The sequence below is a fragment of the Leptonychotes weddellii genome, chromosome 2 (assembly GCF_054177405.1).
Source record: "Leptonychotes weddellii isolate Sample4059 chromosome 2, ASM5417740v2, whole genome shotgun sequence".
Taxonomy (NCBI): domain Eukaryota; kingdom Metazoa; phylum Chordata; class Mammalia; order Carnivora; family Phocidae; genus Leptonychotes; species Leptonychotes weddellii.
The window spans coordinates 38,362,577-38,386,528 of record NC_138370.1 but is presented as its reverse complement, the minus strand read 5'-3'; the positions used below and the strand labels follow the sequence as shown (position 1 = coordinate 38,386,528).

General features: G+C 37.4%; 1 protein-coding gene across 1 annotated transcript in view; it reads right to left on the bottom strand.

The window, feature by feature from the left end:
• Window positions 1–13,828: 13,828 nt before the first annotated feature.
• ADAM7 (ADAM metallopeptidase domain 7) overlaps window positions 13,829–23,952 on the bottom strand; it is an 84,458-nt gene continuing 74,334 nt past the window's right edge. Inside the window, exons 19-25 of the mRNA XM_081810298.1 lie at window positions 22,902–22,980; window positions 22,288–22,393; window positions 21,819–21,918; window positions 16,469–16,470; window positions 16,112–16,172; window positions 14,880–14,936; window positions 13,829–13,873 (exon numbers count right to left, since the gene is read on the bottom strand). Of these exons, the coding sequence (XP_081666424.1) occupies window positions 13,829–13,873; window positions 14,880–14,936; window positions 16,112–16,172; window positions 16,469–16,470; window positions 21,819–21,918; window positions 22,288–22,393; window positions 22,902–22,980 (450 nt within the window). The remainder of the gene's footprint in view (window positions 13,874–14,879; window positions 14,937–16,111; window positions 16,173–16,468; window positions 16,471–21,818; window positions 21,919–22,287; window positions 22,394–22,901; window positions 22,981–23,952) is intronic.

The following is a 23,952-nucleotide window of genomic DNA, read 5'->3' as shown; positions in this document are numbered from 1 at the left end:
TCTTTGTTTTGTTGACTGTTTCCTTTGCTGTGCAGAAGCTTTTTATCTTGACGAAGTCCCAAAAGTTCATTTTTGCTTTTGTTTCACTAGCTTTTGGAGATGTATATTGAAAGAAGTTGCTGTGGGTGATGGAAATTATGCAAAATAATAAAGAGAAATTAATAGTCGCCTTGCCTCCTTTATGTCCTCTTCCCCATAATAATTAAGGTGTTTCTTTTTAAAGATTCATTTATTTATTTTAGAGCTGGGTTGGAGGGAGAGGGACAGCAGAAGAGGGAGAGAATCGCTAGCAGACTCCCACTGAGCAAGGAGCCCAAAGATCATGACCTGAACTGAGATCAAGAGCCAGATGCTCAACCGACTGAGCCACCCAGGCACTCCCATAATGATTAATGTTTAGAGCCTGAAAGATAGTCTTTCTCAAGGTCCTTCAGGTTCAAACCCCTAAATGCTCACACTCGGGGTAGTTCACTCTGTGCTCCTAATCTATTTAAGGTTAGTGCTTGCCACTTAACATGGGATTTTTTTCTTTACATATTAATCTTAATTCCTAAGCTGGTATAAGTGCCTTGAGGACCAGGATGATTTAAAATATTTTCTGTGCTTCCTATCAAATATGTTCCCACTTCCCAAACCCACCCTAGTCCACCCAGCACCAAAATGCATTGCTGACCTTGTCTTGGCCTTCCCAACCATATTCTGGTTACCATTAGAAATACTAAAATTTCCTTGGCTATCATTGGCTTTATAAAAAACAAACTAACTTGTATTTCTTTTATTTCTAATATCTTGCCAAAATGCAACTGCCCTGAGGAGCAACTTTGTACCTCTACTAACCAAGGGAAAAATTATATATTTAACATATGCATAGAAGAAATTTGAGTGTGAAAAAGGGAAGGGTTTTAACCACACGAATGCAAATATTAACATCATTAGCTTATTGGAATTAAAAATTTTCCATGTGATACAGCTATTTCTCTTCTAAAAACCATCACAACTTGTCTTATACGTGGTGTATATTCTCTGAATCCACTAATACAAATTATTCTTAGCAATAAGAGGAAAATTGCACTGTCATCTTCAAAATATTGTGAAGTAATGCAGAAGATTTTAATCATGACCACATCTAATTAAAATAGTAAATCACTTTTAAAAATTCTCATGTTATTATTAAAGCCTTGATTATAAACAGTTCTATATTAGCAGTGCTCCTAAAAGCAAAGAGATAGCAAGCCCATTACCCAGAAGAAGCAAGCCCTCAGTGCTGGACTTCTTAGTTGAAAACAGGATTTGGGTCAAGTCAGTCAGATTTCCAGTGATGCTGTTATACAGTGATGCTGATTTAGCACAGCAGCAAAGAAGGGTTTTATCTTGATCACTTGCAGACTGGTAATCTCATCTGTTTCATTGATTTGAGTGGCTCACAGAGGCTGTGGGTGCCTGGGTGGCTCAGTTGGTTAAGCGTCCGACGTTTGGTTTCGGCTCAGGCCATGATCTCACGATCTCATGGATCGTGAGATGGGGCCCTGTGTCTGGCTCTGTGCTCAGTAAGGAGTCTGCTTGAAGATTCTCTGCCCCCTCCCCACTCACGCACACGCTCTCTCTCTCTCAAGTAAGTAAATCAATCAATCAATCAATCAATCAATCTTTGGGAAAAAATGAGAATAATTTACTTGTGTGTGTGTATGTGTATTTGTTTAATTTTTGAGTCCTCCCTTCATCTGATCATCTGATGTTCTTTTACATCCTAGCCCCTTTAATGGGTGAACTCCCAAATGTCGACATACGGAGAATTCATACGAGCTTAGCGGTGGGACAAGGACTCCCATCTCTGGAATTATTCTAGACCACCTCCTATTTCCCTCATTCCAGCCAATTCTCCCCAAATTACTGCACTCTTCATTCCAGTTGATTTCAATAGGCGGGCTCTCGATGCTTCCTCTATTATAAGGTGGAGGACCTGCTTTGCCCATCTCTCTTTGGAGCAGCCTCAATTTTGTCCCCCAGTTGCAATTTTACATTGTCCTTCTGGCACCATGTTAGGATGATGATGGGACCGTCTTGCTGCTTACTGAATCAACCCCGGAATGCACTGCTTCAGCCTGCCTGCCTGAGTTCTCCAGTAGGGGAAACCAATTTGAAGTAATGGGGAGAAATTACAGTGAAGGTCAGAAAAAATGCATCTCTTGGCATGTCCATCAGAAAATAAAGATATTAAATTTTCATCAAAATTGTCTAAGTAGCTTACTCATTTATATGAACCAGAACTCTTAATTTCTTGATTAGATTACTGAATCTCATGATGGATGGTTGCTGTACCTGCTTTAAAAATTTTTTTCATTAAAACATGGTTCCAAATATCAAATAATATTTAAAGATTTATAATGAAAGACAGGAGCCTCTGCCCCATACTTTCCCAATGTTGGTTTCCATTTACTACATACTAAACATTCAATTCTGTAGGTTATTTCCACTCTCAGCTACCTCCCTGTTTCTAAATAAGTTACTTATACTTCCATTTGTACATACGTTGGTTTTAGGAATTATCTACTCTCTTCCAGCTAAGAGAGATAAAGATTCATATCTCTTTTATGTGCTTTCTCTCACCACTTCTGTTTCCTAATTAGTCCAAAATAGTTATAACACAACTGTTTTAAATATTGCTCATATTTGACCAGTATAGTATATGTGATTACATTTCTTTCCTTGTCCTTTTTTTCCCCCATGGAATTAAAATAGACTCCTCTACAATTTTTGTCCTAAACTTTCCAGGACAGGGTTTTTTGACCTTGGAACTACTGATATTTTGGTCTTAGAATTCTTTGATGGGATAGTGAAGGGCAGGAGGCTGTCCTGTGCATTGTAGGATGTTCAGCTGCATCACTGGCCTCATCCTACTTGATACCAGCATATCCCCATCTCATTGCAACAACCAAAAATGTCTCCAGTCATTGTCAAAGTCTACTAAGGAAGAAAAAATCATCCTTATTGAGAACCACTGCTCCAGAAGAACCAGAAACCACATCTCAGAATGATAAAGACGCCTTGTTCTCAACCAGGTCCTCCTCTTTTGTTGATTTCCTCTTGGAGACATCTCTTCTGGAGCCGTTTGTGATCTTGCTGGGATCTGAGAGCTGCTCCCCAGGGCTCCTTAGCACAGCAGACTTCCCTTCACCCACCTCTGGGAAACTCCTTTTGCTTTTCCACTGTGTTGACTCATCTGTTTACCAAGTCTTTTGTCTCCTTTATTCCTTTACTCTTTAAAATTTTGAAGCCCATCCTCTGCTACCTTCCTGTAAGTAAACAACAGGGAAAATTTGGATAACTTGTATGGTGAAAATGTCTATTCTATGTTCATCTTGATTATTAAGTTTGGCTGAGTTTAGACTTCTAGGTTTGAAAAACATTTTCCCTCAACATATGAAGATCTTGATCATTTTTTTCTCCTAACCTCCTGTACTGCACTGAGAAATATAATGTCTCCTTGATTCTTCCGTCTTTCTTGATAGCCTGTATTTTCCGTCTGGAGGTTTTGAGTTCTTCCCTTTACACCTGATGATTTGAAACTTTACTCCAACTTCTAAGACAGGTACTTTACATCTGGGCAGTCACATGCTCTAGTTTTGATTCCCCCCCTTTTTTTTTCCTTCCCATCTCCTTCTTTCTCCTTCTACTGGGAAATATTTAACCATAATTTTATGAGTAATGTCCCTCTGTTTTCTCAATTGTCTACTTTGGGACTATAGCCAGATAGAGGTTAAATCTTTTCACTTCCTTCTATGTCTTCAAACTATTCTTTCATTTTTTCCCTCAATCCTATCTCATTATGCTGCATTCTGGATAATTTCTTTACAACTGTCATAAAGCTCACTAATTCTCTCTTTGGTTATATCCAATATGCTGCTGAACACAACCATTATATTTTTAATTTTAATTACTTTATGTATATATTTAAATCTATGGGTTATTTTTGTTTCTTATTTCTTATTTTGTTTCTTGTTTTCTGGTCTTTTAACTCTTTAAATACATGTGCCTATTTTATATTTTGAATCTGTTAATTCCAACATCAATTATATTTGGATATTTTAATCTGCTGTTATTTTTCAACTGATTCTTGCTCCTGATGACATAATTCCAACTCTGTTTTGTAATTTTCAAAAATGTCACATCCTGTTCATAGGACCCTGACTGTGAGATAAAAATTGAGTTTGTCATTATAGTGGCTTTTATCTAGCTTACATCTCTGAATTCACATTTCTCATCGTTCCTGGATTCAAAATTTCCTTTGCTTTCTTATAAGTGCAGCAATGAATTAGGAAAAAAATAAAGTTTTCCAAAACGTTTTTGGTATTTTGCTCCAGGTACATTTCTTTAGGTTTCTAGTTCACTATATTGCCAGAAAGAGAAGTTGCAATTCTACTTCATTCTTCTCTTATATCCAACCAAGGATTAACTGGAGCAAACTGGCCAGATTCACCCTCCCACCTATAACATCCACTAAAACATAAAGCATAAAATGTATGAAACAATAGTTTTCAAGACACAAGATGGCAAACAATGAAGTATGGTTGAGAAACTGGAAGCAAAACCGCCAAACTACATGGTTTCCAGGCTCAATGCCTTGAGAGTTTCCAGGCTGCATCACAAAGGAAGGGGAGCCCAGGGGCACCTGGGTGGCTCAGTCAGTTAAGCATATTCCTTCAGCTTAGGTCATGATCCCAGGGTCCTGGGATCAAGTGCTGCATTGGGTTCCTTTTTTTTTTTTTAAGAATTTTTTTTTCTTAAAGATTTTATTTATTTATTTGAGAGAGAGAGAATGAGACACAGAGAGCATGAGAGGGAGGAAGGTCAGAGGGAGAAGCAGACTCCCTGCTGAGCAGGGAGCCCGATGCAGAACTCGATCCCGGGACTCCAGGGTCATGACCTGAGCCGAAGGCAGTTGCTTAACCACTGAGCCACCCAGGTGCCCTGCATTGGGTTCCTTGCATAGTGGGGAGTCTGCTTCTCCCTTTGCCTCTCCCCCCTCTGGCCTGTGCCCTTTCTTTCTCTCAGGTAAATAAATAAAATCTTTAAAAAAAAAAGGAAGGGGAGCCCGGCAGAGCTGAGGAGATGGAGTAGTGGTAGGGCTACTGCACAGGAGAAAGTACCAGGCAGGGAGAGGGCTGCACAGAAATGGAACTTTGCAGATCTAAAGTTTCCCTAGTTTTTTTTTATTATGATACCTCATAATTCACAGGGTATCTGGTACAGTACTCGGTATTTCTTAGGAGTGAGGAATCAGAAGCCCTAGACTAAACACTGCTCTGGGTTTGCATAACAATTTTAAAATCAAGACCTGAAAATTGTCTCCAAATAATTAACAGCTTTTCAGAACAAAGTTCAGGAATATGTATAGGAATACAAAAAAAAAAAAAAAATCCAGTACCAATAAGGGTGGTATTCACAGTGGGTGGCATCTAATCAACAAAGACCAGGTGTTAAAGAGGTAGGAGAATATGACCCTTATGAGTAGGAAACTCAATCAAAACCAAACCAGAATGGACACAGATTTTGAAGGACCAGACAAAGTCATTGCAACAGTTACTATATCTCATATATCTAAAGATTTAAGGGGAAACAAAGAATATACAAAAGGTATTAAATGTTTGCATTGTTTCAAGACAGAGACAAGGATGATTTTGTTGAATAGAAATGGTTTAGAGAATCTTTCAAGGAGAATGCCTCTTCTCCCTTGCCTTTTCTCCTTTGAAGGGCTTTTATTGGGGCTCAGAATAAGTTGTGTCACAGAATCTGGAGTTTGGGGGAGAACTCTGAAGCAGGAGTGCGTCTGAGGATGGACGGGGACCAGGTGCTGCATGAACAGCTACTACTCCCAGAATTACTGACATCTTCATTGTTTTCCACTAGTTACCTAACTTCATTGTGCTTTCTTTACATTACTTAAAAAATGTAACATTTCTTTTAAATCTAAACCACTGTTCGATGAACCTTTTTTATATCTACCCTGTGCTACTGATACTGGATTCTGCTATAGTCAGTCAGCTTCTAGCACAATAGTTGAGTAAATTGAATAGGTAGTTTTAAATCACTTCTTTTTTTCTTTAAAGACTTATATTTGAGAGAAAGACACGCGGTGCGAGCATGCATGCGAGTGGGGGAGGAGCAGAGGGGGAGAAATCCTTAAGCCGACTCCCTGCTGAGCGTGGAGCCCAAAGCAGGGCTCCATCCCAGGACTCTGAGATCATGACCTGAGCTGAAATCGAGAGTCAGACATTCAACTGACTGAGCCACCCAGGTGTTCCCAAATGATTTTTTTTAAAAGGAAAACTTTTCTGAGTAATTTTTCCCAGTTTGCTCTTATTGTCATATTAATTCTCTATATTTATTTACGTAAGAGTCAGTATAATGCCTCAAACTTAACTCATTATCACCCCCAGGGTGACCTGGTTCTCCTTACATTCTTTCTGGGTGAAGGAACTAATGGAGCTTCATCTACATGAAACAGAAACTGACCAGCCAATATCAACTTTTCCATCTACTTCAGCACTGGTCCCTCACTCAGTAAGAAAGAAGCTATGTGAAGCTAGTCTCTTCTCTGTTTCTACCATCCCTGGTTTCTATGAAGTTTGGTATTTTCTAATCTGGACAGCCCACTAGTTTCTCTTTAATTCACCTTTCATAATTATGACTGTCTTTTTCCTGCTCAAATACAAGTTTGATCATGTCTCTCTCATTTAAATCCCTTAAATAGTTCCCACTGCCTTTAAGATAAACACAGCACAGTATATCCCACACAGCCTACCTTCAACCTTCCCTCACCTCATGCGTTGCTGTAGACCTTGATTCTAACCACTCACTACGAACGGACTCATCAAACTCTGGTGTGCATAGACTTGCTCATTCTCCCTGGAATGCTAATTCTCTGCTTGGCAAACCTATACATTTGTTAACCTCTTGATAAACGTTTGCCTTTCTGAAGGAGTCTCCATTCTACCAAATAATATACACCTCCTCTTCCTTTCCCTTGCCGTTCCCATCCTCCGCCTTCCTCCTCTGTGCCTTCATTATGTTATTTTAGGACCATCCATTCAGAAGCCTGTGTGTCTTTCCCACGAGGCTTGGGCTTCTTAGGGCAGAGCTTTCTACATCATATATCTTCCTGTACCTAGAACAGTATCTCAAAATATAGCAAATGTGCCTTGAGTACATGTTGAGGGATGGAGTAAATGAATAATTAAGCAAGCAGAGCCTACACTGTATCAATCCATATTTGTTACTTATTTTGTTATTTGTATATCATTTCTTTCCCTCTGAAATCTACAAGGACTACTGGTCTCTGTTTCTAGTTTTTATATGTTTGCTTTTAGAAGAGTCACTGAGCGGTACTAGTGAAGAAGATTATAGCTTTGGCTGGAAATGATGTGTGGATCTACCATTTCATCATGCTTCTTCCTGAGTGATCTCTCACTTGAAATTGCAAGTGAACTCGGAGCCGTATGGCACTGGATTGGGCTTGTGTCTGATTATTCATTTCTGAAGGTGGCATATTGAATGGCACAGTGTCCAGCTGGTGCTATTTTCAGCATAGAAACCTATTAAACTACCAAGCAGCATGAACAAGATGGAATGGATTGATTTCTTTCTCTTCTGAATTGGTTGGCAGTGCCTCAATATTGAGGTATCCAATTTGCTCAATGTGCTATTTGAGAGATTATTTCTTCCTTCCCTCCACCAGCCTAAAGACTGCAGTAGATAATGATATATTAAACTGTGTCCTTCTTCAGAGAGAGCATCAGACACATTTCTAAGATCAAATTAATATCCAGCTACTTTCCCTGGTAGACCTGAAGAGGCATGCCCCTGAGCCAGAACTTCAGTTTTCTGTTTTTTTGTTTTTAAATTTCATCATCACTGGGTAATGAACATGTACGCTTATAGCCAGAGGCTGATGTTGATAATATGAGAGAAAGGAATAGTTTATATATGGTATGGGAATGACTTTAAATGTCGGAGGATTTATCTAAAAGCCTTTGTATTTTTCTGTCCAGTGAATCCTCTCTGTTGGAACGACAGTAGACCTTTGAACATTTTTTCTCCCTGTAATCATCACTTTGAAAACCTGAAGAAGATAGAAAAATGAAATTGATACCTTGCTTTTTATGACAAAAACCCAGGCCTGCCCACTGCATTTTGTCAGCCAGCCCCTTTTCTAGATCAAAGTTGTCTTTCCCAGGAATAAACTCCTAGGTCATTCATTCAGTGGCCAGCTGTGATGTCAGAGACACAGTGGTGTGTGATAGGTCAGTTTTGAAACTGGAGTGAGTTCAGACTGTCTGTGGCTTTGGTCTGAGGCTTATGTTCAGATTTCTGTTTTACCATTTACAGCTGTGTGTCTGAGCACCTCTTATCCTTAGTTTCCTTGTCTGTAAAATAAAAAAAGTATTACTTTTCTGTGAAAAGTACACAGAGCTTTGCAGTGGGCATCAGATGAGAAATGTGTAAAGGTCTAGCAGGTGCCTGGAGTCTGACAGGTGTAGCGTAGATACTCTCTCTTTCCCTACGTGTTAAAGGTGACCACTCGTCTGGCGCATTCTTCATTTTCTTAAAGCACGAAAGAAGGCTTCATCAGAGGGCTCTGCCTCTTCCTGACTCTTGCCATCCCCTGATCCACCAGCTGCTGCTGAGAGTCATTCATTCTGCCGGTTTTATTTCCTGCATACAGACTGGAGGCAGCAACAGAATCTTTCCTGGGCATGCTAAACTGAACCAAAACATTACCTTGGTTGAGAAGAATCTTCCAGAACCTGAAGTAGTAAAACACAGAAAACATTCCAGTATCACAAGCACCCCCTTGGGAGTGGCCAGGAGAATGAGGAAAGGTGCTGAAGTCTCGGGTGCGTCCCCAAGTACAGTTCTACACAGACAAGGGCATTGCAGCCAGCGTCTGCTAAACGGGGAGGTGCCCGCTGCCTGGCTTCCCTTGCTGTGTAAATTCATGCATCCTTGTGGCCGTGGCTGCAAAGGTTGGGAAGTTTATGGATGGAAAATGTGAATGGGAGCAAGATATATTAATTTCCTTTACACACTGTGAATGTTGGACGGACCTGTGCTTTTTCCCTCTCAAAATTATACTTACACCAAACAACATGCTAGTGATTGAAAGCATACTCTCTGGAGATAGAATTCCTCGGTTGATATCCTGGCTATGCTATTCTTCAGTTCTCTCTCTTTTGGCAAATTATTTTACTTTTGACCTCGATTTTCTCAAAGTGTAAAATGACGATACTAGTAGTTAACTCATAGGGTTATTTTAAGTAAGAAAAAAAAAATACATATGTAGTGCTTAGAATAATGCCTGACAAATAGTATGTACTCAGTAAGTGCTGTATTGCTCTCCTCGCAGCAAATCACTGATATACTTGAGCAAGAAGCGCTGGCTTTTGAATCGACTTACCTGAGCTCTAAGACAGTTCTGGTACTGTTTCTTTCCAGCTAATACTCCTAGGATCCTATGAAGGCCCCTTTTCCATATCTTTTGTTCCTGGAGACCCCTGAGGTTTAAGTTTCTATGTATCTTCTTTTCTTAGCAATCAATATCCATTACAGATAGGTCACAATTACAGCTTTTCCTGGAGAAAGATATTAATGGATTCTGTCAAGGCCAGGAGACAGCCACTTCCCTACATAATGGCTCTTGAGTTTCCTAAAAGCCTGAGCTTCTGCTAGAAAGTGATCGGGAAGCTTCCAATAAGCTCAGGAGTCTAATCAATATTTCTCACCGCTGGGTGGTGATTAGTAGGGGAACATCAATTGTCATGAATGACCCACCACAAAGTCATATAAGTCGCACGGGCTGCGGCTCTTCCTGACATTTACTATCCATTACTCATCCCTGGGGAAAGGGGGAGCTCTTCCCGCTTCCAAGGCAACAGCGGCTAATTTGCTGGCCTTTGAAAAACTAAATAAATAAACGAACAGATGGTAAAAAACGAAAACCAAAGTAGACCCCCACAGTAGTTTTCAGAAGACTGGGTTTTTAGGGGCTATTGAAATGTTAACTTGAAGACGACTGGACTTCAGAACTGAGAACAAATAAGATTTACCTTCCCAATTTAAAATCCCCATTCCAACTTTTCAGGCTGTAGCCCAGCTTCCCTTTGTTCAGAGGCTCCGTCTCTGTTTTTCCACCTCAACCCACAACCCTGGCCAGGAAAAAAAGTGGCATCTGGCAAAACTCTCTCAGAGTTACGTCTTTAATAACCAAGAACAGAGTTTAACAAACTTCTTAGTAAGTTTATTTCAAGTCAGGATTTTGCTGGTCTAGTGTGTGAAATCCTTGGGTCGGTTTCCGGCTCACAGGAGATTTAGTTTGCTCTATGGCCACCTAGTGGTCATTCTAGGAACTTCATCGATGGGTTGTGGGGTGCTGACTGCCCCGCCACACATTTGCGCCCGGATAGGGAAGTGATCACCGTTTTTTTGTTTTTGTTTTTGTTTTTTTTTAAGAATATGACGTCCCAATTTTAGCACATCCCAAGCACATTTTTAAATTCTATAATCATTTGGCAGCACAGATGCCTTAAGAAAAAGGCAACGTGGTTGAGCGGGTCTGGTTGATATTTAGAATAATGGATGCTGTATGGGGAATGCTGGTTAGGTTTGGTTTGGTTTTGGATCGCCATCGCTGCATTCCTGGCAGAACTGACATAAACATATATTTGAGATTCCTTTGCACAGTATCTAGGTAATATATTGCAATAAATATGAATTCCGATTTTTCTGAGTGTTTAAAAGGACTTGTCCAAACTTAAACTGCAGAATCTATTGTCCACCCTCCGCCCCCAGCGATGTACAGCTGCTAATATCTCTGCTCAGGCTTTAATTCTTATTTTTGTATTTTATGCTGCTTTTCTATGGCTTGCGCTGGTTCTGCCTCACTCAGTGGTCAGTGATTTGGGCAGAGGTCTTGCTCAAATTCTGTGAACCAGTAGAGCTTGGGTCCTCAGTCATGATCTGTGAATGGGTTGGGGAACATAGCCAAAGTTCAGTCCGTTTTCACTCCTCTCTTGGATTTTGGATTTTCCTCTCAGTGGTGCTCTCTGGGGACTCACCCCCATGCCAGCCTTTCTCCACTTAGCCTGGGGTTTGTGGAGAGCTCCTCACACCTGCCATGTGCTCTCATTCCCCCATTTCTGGCTGGTCCTCTCCTTGCCCTTGCTGGCACCACCATCCCAGCCCAGCCCAGGGGCATCTTTGTCCTAATTGCCCTTTAGGTATAGTCACTATTGCTGATAAATCATCTGAGGTCTTTTTTCCCAGCCCAAACCAGCCCACTATCATTAAAAAATGTTAATACAAAATTAGATAAAAGGTCTTAAAAGGGGCAGTACATGTCTCTGAAACTCAAGCTTCATTAGTTTCCAGATAAATCCACCTCGTCCAGGGCAGAGGATAGAGTGACCCAGATGCAGAGAGTAACTCACTACCCTCAAGCATAACATCCCAGAGCTGTAACAAGCTCAGTCTTAACTGAGGCAAGTTCCAGCATCAGGAAGGGTTCTCTGTGTATGGGGTGGGCAGCAAGAAGCTCACAGGGCTGAGGAGGAAGACAGAGGTCCTTAGACTGTAGGTCCAGTGGGTCCGTCCATTCACAACACGAGTTATGTCCGCAACTGTTCATTCAAAGGAAAGGACTCAAACTCTCAGAGGTGACAAGAGCCAGAAATATTAGGGCTAATATCATAATTCAAATCATAATTGGCTCCATAACCAGGGATGGCATTGGACCTACAAGGGACTACTAGTAGGGAGAAACCATGAAGATGCTTCCTAATCTGCAGACGGTATTGAAAGGAGAAGATCCCTAAGAAATAGAACACATAGTAGTAGCATCTGAAAGAAGTGTAGGTCAAGTCTCCAGGGGCTCAGATAAGTAATAGGGGCAAGCATGGAGAATATTCCCTAAAATAAAAAAGGAGCTTAACTGTCAGAAGGCTTCTGGGATTATCTGAAGAACAGAGGAGAAGATTGGAAATCCAGAGTGATTATCTAGGCAGGAAGCAATGAAGCCGGAGGACTCAGGTAGTACCAGACATAATTGGAGAGAGAGAAGAAATTTGAAAAAAAAATCAAATCACTAGAAATTAGTAGTTGGCTGAATGTGGAACCCAAGGCAAAGGGGATGGTGAGTCTTTTGGAAGAAATATGAGAACAGTAAGAAAAATAATGAATCAAGAAGGTGATCCTTTCATAGGGGGAATAACATATCACCAAAATATATATTATTCATCAACATATGTATTGTTCAAGCAAATACAAATATGTGACTGTCCATTTAGGACATTGGAGGACTATTGTTTGCTTTCATGAGGCCAATATATGTGACACAGAATTTTTTTTTCACAAACTTGCATGAAACATTTAAATTAGCTTCTTTTGCTTTCAGTATGCAATCACCAATATTCTTTCTTAAACGGATGGCTTTAATTAGAACAATAAATGTTTATTAAAAGCTCACTAGGGGCGCCTGGGTGGCTCAGTCTGTTAAGCGTCCAACTTGATTTTGGCTCAGGTCATGATCTCAGGGTCGTGAGACTGAGCCCCGAGTCAGGCTCCATGCTGGGCTTCAAGCCTGCTTGAGACTCTCTCTCTCCCTCTTCCTCTAACTCTCACTGTTCTTGCACACACACTTTCTCAAATAAATAAATAAAGTGCTGAGTCCCTGCTGTCCTTTGCCGATCTCACTCTGTCCTCCCATCAGCTAGTCAAAATAGCAAGAAGAGTTTCATCAAGAACAACCAGCTTTCTTCCTTGATTTGCAGCCTTTATTTATTGAATCAGAAAATTCTCATTTCACACTTGAAAACTTCATTTCAGTAAATGAAAAAAGCAATTGCATATAGCTTTAACAGGTAACAAAAAGAAAACAAAGAACACAAGAGAACATGTTGGGAAACATTTTTGTAAGAAACAGCTGAAATTATTCCTGGGCATGCCCCATACATCATCATCAGGGAGGGGTAGAGACGGCACAGAAATTACACAGTAAGTGCTCAAATCTGTGTATTATAAAGATATCACAAGCACTTCACAGGAATTGTGAGTATTTCTTCTCTGATGGAGTTAATTTTCTGAAATTCTTATAACTCCCTGACTTCTGTCAGGTTCATAAGGAATTCTAGAAATTTGAGAGTTTAGAATTAGAGTCCAGGAATTTAACCAGGAGCACTTCATGTCTTCCTTTGCTGCCACGACAATTACGACAATTTTAAGAACTACTCTAAAGTTAAGATGACTATTCTGCCTCCTTCACTGATAGGACATAAGCCAGACAGCCATCTACCTTTTAATTATTTAGTGGAATCAGATGACTTCCTGCATTGAATTTCTTGATACTTCTGCAGGAGAAAATTTCTTTTAAACCAGAATTAGTGGTAATCATGTCAGATTCCAATTGAGGTAAGTAGTTTTATGCTCCCAAAGAAATAACCTTTTATAAGCAATGTTTTGCTTCTTAGACTCGGGGGTATAATTTAATATCCTCAAGGTTTTGAGTCTTTTTAAAGTAATTAGATTGACTTTTTTTTTAGGGAAACACTAGAGCAAGGAGACTATTTTTGTATTAGGTTAAAAAACATTGGAAAAACTTTAAGAATTTTTTTGTAGCATATGTCTACACTACAGGTTGTAAATTTTATAGGTAAATATTATAGAAAGAAGTTGTTTCTTGTTAACATTTTCTGTCCTGATAAAGAACTTTTGAAAAACTGCCAGAGGTTTGTGTAGCAAATATCTAGGGAAGGTTGTGAAGATCTTTCTGCCAGAATTCTCAACCTAGCCTTGCACAGCCATTTTGGATATCCAATTTCAAGCTCTAAATAGAAACAGATGGTTAAAAAGAAGTTATTTTCTCTAAAGTCTATTAAGCATGTTATGTTTCAGTTACTCATTTTTATCTGCTAATTACAGTAACTTTTCTGGATTCTGCTGTACTGCATTTATTCACATTTTTCCAGATCTCCTTAGACATGGCTAATTAAACAGTCATTATAAAATGAACAAGCCTATCAGAAGAAAGAAAATCATTTTGTTTTTCATTACAGGAAGTCAAAGAGTTTGCTTGCACTAAGGAGCATCTCTCTCCACTCTTCAGTATGAGGCAGGTCCATCATTATGAGTAGGAAGGACCATTAGAAATGTCCTTCCTTCCCCATCCCAACAGAGAAAGTTTTGTGGGAGGAAGCTTCACATTAACCCAGTACATTGTAGGAACTCAACAGAAATTAACGAATGGATGAATGAACTCTGAAATGTAGCCAAACAATGCTCATTTTGTCTCCTTTTGACAAAAATCACAATTTTTTGATAAGTTTTCTAACATAGCCATAGCAATTCAAGAGTGAAATCATCCCTCAGATACAGTTAGTTATTGATTGGGTAAGTGAAACTTTGATGAAACCATCATGAAATAACTGTTCATGAGGAATGTACCTTCTCGTTAATTACCAGTACTATTATGTTCTTTAGAATCCTTCATGAAAACCCAGAAGTGCGTACACCCTGGGCAAGAAAAGTTGTTTTCTTGACAAGAAAAGCCTTGTTTTTCTTATGTCTAACATGTGTTGAGACTCTGACGCTATCAAATTCTAGCTTGCTCCTGTGGTCAGGTCAGAAATGCTGGGGCTGAAACACGTGCTGCTGAATTATCTGTTAGAAATGTTAGCATATCAGAGAAAACAATTCCAACCATCCTATTCTTCTGATAAGTACAGAGGGTGTCCCTATTCAATCAATGAGTATGTAAAGAACACAAAGAATGCTAACATTTGAAAAATTAAAAAGTGTGTGGGGGGGTGGTACCATCTGTCACAGGAACCTACCATTTTGGCACTTTGATTTGGATCAGCGATTCCTCTTGGATCTTTATTTGCAGGTTTCTGTAATAAATAAACTTTGTTGTGTCAGGAACTGTACCAGATATCATGCATAGACACTTACACACGAACACATACATATGCAGACCATCTCTTCTTGATCCATGAAAAATCTAAGAAAGTTTGTAAATTGCTATGGGAGAGGGTGGGGGATGGTTCTGGCCAGTGAGGTCTTATCAGAAACCATTTTTCTTTGTAAACTTTGTGGTGGATCCTCCAACAGTGTATTTAGTAAGAGATTTCCAAACATTTTTCAAGCACTAGGGCTTTCATTGGGAAAACATATCTGTTGAAATCCCAGTAAAAACAATATATAAAAATGGACTGTACTGGTTGAGTGGATATTGGGGAGAAATTCTTATTCAGCTCCACCCCAACTGTAGGGCATACTCTGAGATCCTTTTGTGTGATGGGACAATTCTGTGGAACCACAGACTGAAATCTATCTTAATTACACCCTTTCGCCATTAATAAAGAAAGCAAAATGAGAATTGTTGATTTAAAAAAAATACACAGTTGAGAATCTTGGTGATTTCAGTGCCCAGCTCTACTACAGACCTTGAAGATACAGATGCAGATATAGAGACTCTAGAAGTTCAGGAGATCCTAGAGTTCCTGTAATAACTCTTTTTTTTGACTCAGTCTCTAAGGCATTTGCATGCTAATTTGGCTAATGTGTTTCTCTTTAATATTGATCAGGGAATACACCTCAGTCAGTGGAAAGCCCTCGGGCTGATAAAGTCCCATTGGAAGCCATCAGTGGGTTTTGACCCCTGAGAACCAGGGCTGGGGGTAGGGTAGAGTTAGTGAGGCTTTCATCTCAAAAGCACCATTTGAGGGGCACAAACAAACTCAGTAATTGTGATAAATAATGTGTTAATGCATTGTTTTAAAAAATCAAAATTAATTCCTAAGAGTTCATGATGAACACAATGTCAATATTTTACCTAAAGGTAGTATCTGACTGTGCATGACCAAGCATAACTTCTCATGCTCTTCTCAAACTAATCCTAACCCTGCCAAAAATAGGACCTGTCTTATTTCTGCCTCAAATCAGAGAGCTATGTTATATTATTGGACGTATTCAAAGAACCAACAAATGATTAAGTGGCACCAAAATTATTATTGAAATGGCCACAAATCAGTACAACCAACAGAAAGGAGATAAGGGACCATACCGGTGTGATGTAGTGTGGACTTGAAAAACTGGTTGGAAGCCTCTCCAAGGACTCTGCAGTTCTTTGCTAGTGAAAAGAGATACTATTAACCTGCAATTAGTGTTCAAGCAAGTATGACTATTTCCTAAGTGCACAGTATAAATTTTCTAGCTCTCTCTGGAATACAACCCAGTAATGTACAAATATTAAAACACATGGGAACAATATTCTTCCCTAGGTTATTCTCTTATAATGAAGGAGTCTAAGAACTTATAAAACAAACTTAATTCGAGAAGAATGGGAGTTTCTTTATGAGTTATGAGGAAATTGTACAAGGCAAATCTTTCAGCCTCCAAATCTTAATTTAATTGTCCGAACGTCTGAAATTCCATAACCAGCTACATCCTTTTTGGATGTTGAAGGTCTTTGAGGACCTCCAGAACTTACAGATATGCCTGGATAAGGTTATCCTCTTTAAAGTATTTTCTGTTAACACCTAGTGGACATTAATACAACTAGAAAGCATGATCCAGTGGAAACCGGACCTACCTAGGAGAGGTTCTGGGTGCCAGAGAAAAAAAAAAAACTAAGCATCATTAATGTAACAGGGAAAGGACATCAAAAGACCCTTCCCAAACCACAATTTTCCTGAAAACTGGCCTTTGATGGGTAACTAATGTGTCAAACAAGCATCAGCTAAATCACTGTTATTTATATGACTTTATAACAAATAATACAAAAAGCTTAAATGTGAGATTTGATGCCACACTATACAACCTGTGTTTATAACATATTATGGCACATATACCATTAATAGTGAATTTAATTTATTTATATATCTAACAAATATTTGTTAAGTTCCTCTTTTACTTTCCCTCATTTAATTAAAATTATTATTAAGGAACTTGCATTCTGGAAATGAAACAAATATGCCCCAAGGTCTCTATGTGAACCTCTGGTTGACTTCTGTGAATATGCATCATTGATCCCATACTCAGGCCACTCTTCACCGGACTCTCATTTCCCAGGAGCGCAACTGTTTTTCATATGAATTCATGAAGCATGTTAATACATATTAAGTACTAATATTTAGCAAACACTGTGATAAGTACCCTTACATAGTTTCTTATTTAAACCTCAAGGCAAATATACAAGATTGATATTCGCATCGTGTTGTTCATATCAACAAATCTAAGTGTAAGCTTAAAAAATTATCACACAATATTTTCCATCCATTCCAGTGGACAATTAAGACTTGCTTTATCATCTTGGGGTCATCACTGGCATAATAAAAAATAATAAACCATCATACAACCAGAGAAAGATTAACCATCCTTAAATAGTCGAGTGAAGCTCAGTAGAAGCATATATGTATTTCTGGGGGTCGAGTGGGAGCATGTTCTGCAATATTGTGAAGTAAGAAACACAGGGCTTATGTGACACGTAGGGCTGGAGCAAAGCATTCAAAATCTTTGGAGCTGCATTACCAGGCCACCACTAACCAAAAAAAATCCTAACTTAAGAATACTAGCATTATCATATTTTCATTTGCATTTGCATCTAATAATGGTCAGCTAATACTTAGCCTCTGAATTTAAGGCTTATATTCCTTCCTTCAAGACAGTCCTATTGGGTAATTTCATCAATATTGTCCTATCAATAATGCTTTCTTCAATGGTTAATTTTTTTTAAGGGAATGACTTTGTACCTTCTTAATTTGGACACTTACAGTTTTTTTCAATGAGCTGAATGCACTAGAAATCATAGCTGTTGTTAAAGATAGTAAACAAGCCACTAATTATAGGGACTTCTGCAAGATTATTGGTTTTTCTCTTAGGTCTTCATATATTGCTAAAGCTGTGATTTCAATCAACTTTTCCTTTAGTGTAAAATATACACAAAGAAATGCACATATACAAGTGTAGAGGATGGATTTTCACAAATGAGCAACGAAAGTTGCTCAAAGTTGCCCAGAATCAAAAAATAAAACTTTATCTCCTTCTCTGAAGATTCTCTCTTCCCTGCGATAATCACTACCCTGTCTTCTAATACCATAGATTAGCTTTGCCAGTTCTTGAATTTGATAAAAATTGAGTCATACAGTGTGTTTTTGGATTTGACATCTTAACAGTGTGTTTGTGAGATTTATTCATGTGGTCGATATCAGTAGTTCATTTATCACGCCTTTTCTGTAATGTTCCATTGTATGAGTATATAGCATTTTGTTCATCCCTTTCACTCTTATTAGACATTTTTATTGTTTTCACTTTTTCCAAATAATGCTACTGCAACATAATTCTAAATGTTTTCCCATATACATGTATGGATTTCTGTTGGGTGTATTCATATGACAGGAACTGCTGTGTCATAGGGTATATGTATGATCAGTTTTAATACTTAGTACCAATTTCCCCCATAGTTGTACTGTTTAAACTCTTATTAATTGTGTATGAGAGTTTTCATTGTCCATATCCCCACTAGTAATTGGTATTGTTGTCCTTTATTTTTAATCATTTCACAGGAAAATATAATACAGATAAAACGCACACAACAGGTTTATGGCTTAATGAACTATTTAAGGTAAATATCCTTGAAATCACTGCCTTGGTTAAGAAATAAAACTTTGCCATTTCAAGTTTCCTATCACTATTGCCACCCCTCAAATTAGCCACATTCCTTACTTAAAATAATGAACTCGCTCTTGCATGTCATTGTATGTTTACCCCCCAAATATTTACCTCTCAACACTATAATTTAGTTTGTACATTTTCTTATTTAAATTTTTACTAGGAAAAAATACATATATTTCTGTGTATATTGCAGTTGGAGTTAATTTTGTTATTGGTTTGAGGAATGGATCACGGTTAGTCTTTGTACATACGGATATCCAGTTGCTCCAACACCATTTATGAAAAGACTGTTCTTTCTCCTCTGAATTGCCTTTGCACCTTTGTAAGGAATCAATTAGCAAATCAACTGGCAACCGATCAATATATTAATATACATGTGAATCCATATACTCCTTTTTATTTAGGTCTTTTAAAATTTTTCTCAGCAGCATATTGACATTTTCCATATATAGTTCTGGTTCATATTTCGTCAGAAGTATTTTTAAATATTTCACATTTTTGGTGCTATTTCAAATTTTATTTTTGATTTTATTTCCACATTATTTGTTACTAGTATATGGAAATATAATTAATTTTCATTTATTGTTCTTATATCCTTGCTAAAATATTTATTTGTTTTACAAAAACTCTTGCCAATCCTTTGATTAGTATTGTTTTGAATTTATAGATCCATTTGCAGAGAACTGACTCAACAACAGTGTATTTCCTCCATTTATTTTGGTCTTTTAAAATTTTTCTCATCAATATTTTATAGTTTTTATCTACATATTTTGTCAGCTTTATCTTTAGGTATTTCATATTTTTGATGCTGCTGTAAATGTCATTTTGTGGTTTCATTTTGTTTTTCAGATTGTTCATTGTTTATATATGGAAACACAATAAGTTTTTGCATATGAATTTGTATCCTAAAATCTTACTAAATTCACTTTTATTTACTATAGGATTTTTTTTTTTAAAGATTTTATTTATTCATTTAACAGAGAGAGAGACACAGCGAGAGAGGGAACACAAGCAGGGGGAGTGGGAGAGGGAGAGGCAGGCTTCCCGCGGAGCGGGGAGCCCGATGCGGGGCTCGATCCCAGGACCTGGAAGCATGACCTGAGCCAAGGCAGACGCTTAACGACTGAGCCACCCAGGCGCCCCTATTTACTATAGGATTTTTGATAGATGATTGTGTCTTCAGCAAATCAAAACAGTTTACTTTTTTCTTTCTATTTTTTTTTCCTTATTGTATGGCTATAATCTCACGTAAAATGGTAAATTGAAGTGGTGGCAGTGGACATCATTGCTTTGTTCCTGATATTTAGGAAAAGTATTCAGTTTTTTAACCACAAATATGATAGTAGCTCTAGGTCTCTTGGTAGATACTTCCATCAGGTTCAGAAAGTTTCCTTATGTTCCTAGTTGACTGAGTTTTATCAGGAATATATATTAGATTTTTTTTCAAATACTTTTCCTGCATCTGTTGAGATGATCATATGATTTTACTTTTGGTAAAATAATACAGTGAATTAGCTTGATTGATTCCTTAATGTTAACTTTACGTTACATTCCTAGGATAAACCTCATCTGGTCACAATGCATTATCCATTTTATGCATTGTGAAATTCAATTGGCTAAAATTTAATATTTATACACATATTTATTAGAAGTATTGGCAAATAGTTTTCTTTGTTGTAATGCTTTTCTCTAGGTGTATAACAGAAAAATACTTTCCTTATAAAAGCAGTTGGGAAGTGTGGATTCTCTCCCATTTTTTGGAAAAGTTTATGTACAATTGGTATTATTTCATCATTATATATATGTTTGGTAGAATTCACCATTTTTTTTGTGGAAAGGTTTTTACTACAAATTCAGTTTTCTCTGTTACATACAGAGCTATTTAGTTTATCTATTTTTTCATGAAAAAGCTTTGATGATTTGCAACTGTCAAAAAGTTCACTATTTAATTACACTGTCAAATATATTAAAATTATAATTTTCCAAATTAATCTCCATATTCAAAATATTGTCAGTTTAATAAGGGTATACTCTCCTGTGATGTCACTTTATGATTCCTGATAGTCATGCTGACTCTTTTACGTTTTTCTGCTCAGACTGGAAATTTGTAAGATTTATTAATTTCTAGAAAACAATTTTGCTTTCATTTTTTTCTTACGTGATTTTTGTTTTGTTTTGTTTTCAATTTCATTGGTGCCCAGTATTTATTATTTTCCTGTTCTCTACTTGCATGGAGCTTTATTTGCTTTTCTTTTTCTTTTTTTTTAAATTTTTTTGGTTTCTTAAAAATAAAAGCTGATATCATCAATCTGATACCTTTCTTCTTTTCTAACATAAGCATTTAGTGCTATAAACTTTCCTTTAATTATTGATTTCATTACTTCCCACAAATTTTGGTATGTTTTGTTTCATTTTCCTTTAGTTTATTTTTTATTCTCCCTTTTGAGTTTTTATTTGACCCAAGTGTTCTTTAGAATTTGTTATCTAATTTTCAATTGGGGATTTTCCCAATATTTTTCTGTTACTGGTTTTTAATAAAATTTTATTTTGAGAACATATTTTGTATAACAGCAATTCTTTTAAATTTGTTAAGACTTGTTTTCTGTCCCGGAGTGCCTGGGTTGCTCAGTCAGTCAAGCGTCTGCCTTCAACTCAGGTCATGATCTCAGTGTCCTGGGACTGAGTCCCCGTGTTGGGCTCCCGGCTCAGCGGGGAGTCTGCTTCTCCCTCTCCCTCTGCCCCTCCTCCCTGCTGGTTGTGCTCTCTCTCTCTCTCTCAAATAAATAAGTAAAATCTTTAAAAAAAGACTTGTTTTATGTCCCAAAATATAGTTTATGTTTGTAAATTTTCCAATAGTGCACAAATCAATATTTTATTTAACTAATATATGCTGCTCTAAAATAGAGTCTTGGTTTGCTTGTGTCCTGCCATCTTTTCCTTGCCCACAGGTAGATTGAAGGCTACATTGGTGTGGAATTATGTTAAACTATTCTTTTGCTTCTCCCATGTCACTTAGATTAGGCCTAGTTCCACTTTAAAAACACGTGCAACTTCTTTTTAAATCAATTAATTAACTATTGCAAATGGCATTTTCTTACATGGAGGGGATGAATATCAGGTAAAATTGGCTCAGTTCTTGCCTGCTGCTCATCACCAAAGTATCCTTTATTCTCCACTCCCAGTGTATCTCTAGGTGGGCTGTCAAGAAGGAAATTGAATATTGACATAAGCGATAGGATAACTCTGTGGTTAATATTTAATCATCTAGGAGATTTCTAAAAGATTGATACTCAAGTTACACCCTGTAACAATTAAATCTGAGGTAGGAACTAAAATTAGCATTCTTTAAAAAAAAATCCCTATGATTCCAGTGTGTAGAGAAGTTTGGGAACCACTGGGATAAGCATTTGGAGATGAGAACATAAATATGTAAAAGCTCGATTTACTGTTACTCTTACTTTGACCTCAGTAAAGGGTTATACTTCTCCCCCATGGAGTATCATCAGTGGTGATAAAGCTTATATATTCTCAGTAATGGTCCCATTTCAACACATAGAAAATACATACCTCTGAATTTGCTTCAACTTAATACATTTCTGGTAATGAATTAATAATACGACTACCCCAACACCAATAATAACCAGGACAAGCACAACAACCAGGATGGATATATCTGCAACATTAAAAAACATAAGCTTTAGCCAGGACATCAACAGTGGCATATTAACTGAGCTGTTGCAATCCAGCTTCTCCCTTCCTTAAAGGATTTTAATTCCCCCTTCCTCCAATTTTTTTTTTAAATATAAAGACCAAGACATTAGAGAAATTATCATCTGTATTAGACATTGACAATCCACCCAAGACTCCATTATGTTTAAGAACCACAATCAGCAGGAAATGTTTTGCCTGTCAGTTACTAACTGACTATAGAAAAGGTCTTATTGCGTTATGGGTTCTTAGAAGATCTAATCCAAATTTAACTAGAAGAAGATATATTGATTCTAAAAGACAGTTGTTGTAAATTCAAATTTGGCTATTTTAATACACAAAATAATTAAAATACTGTGCAAATCCACACAGAAACACAACATATACATATTAGGTTTCAGAAATAAGGCAAAAAGCTTTCTCGTTGTCTAGGCTTTTGATATATGTAAGATATTATATTCTAGGATGCTCACTGGTAACATTGAAGTTTTCTCCCCAGTCCACATGTTCCTGTTCTTCCTCACACTGGCACTCAAGTTCAGGGCCAACCACCTGGAAGAGCAATCAGTCATATAATTTTATCAGATTATGTGTGTGTTTTGCACCTCACTTTGCTTAGTTCTACATCACACACACAGATGCCCACACACACACACATACTTTTACTGATTAACTAAACTGTGTATCAGAATCAACCTTTGAAAAAAATTAAGCAAACAAAGTTATAAGCAACCACTTTTGAAGATGGCCTTTGGACAAGAGAATGATTCTAACAAATTCAAAACCAGATGAACAAGATGGCTTGACTTATCTTTCTAGATGGCATCAATCTTATTAAAGGAATAGCCCTCTGCTAGAGTTAGACATATCATAGCCAGATCTAGCTAGGCTTAGTAGTAATGAAATAATATTAACATGAGAAAAAGTGGTGGCACCATGTTTAGTTCATCAAAGAGCGTTGTGTCATGATTAAGAATATGCATTCTTTCTGTACTTAAATCTCAGTTTTTCCTTTTACATAACATTATGTGATTTATTCTCCATCTATAAAAGTGGGTATAGGAATAGTACCCACCTTTTAAGGCTGTTGAGAAGCTTGTAAAATGTAATATATATGTAAAGTACTTGAAAGAGTACCTGATACATATAAAACTTTATATGTTACTGATTAACTGGGTTAAGGAGAGATGTTACCCACAAATGCAAACTACTAGGTACTGCTAGTATTTAGATATATATTATATCTTATATTATATACTTAGATATATTTATATATTTAGATATATATAGATATATATACACAACAAAAATTATAAATATGTGTATTTATAAGTTTTTGTTGATTTGTCAAAAGCTTTAGGTTAATGTTGACATTGGTATAATTTAACTATAAGTGACATTATGATAGATTCAAATTTAAACATCAAGCTTAAACTTCATATGTGCATAAATTACTGGGTTTCTAGATTACCAATCCAATGATAAAATATACACTTGCAATACTGGCAATATCTATGTGTAATA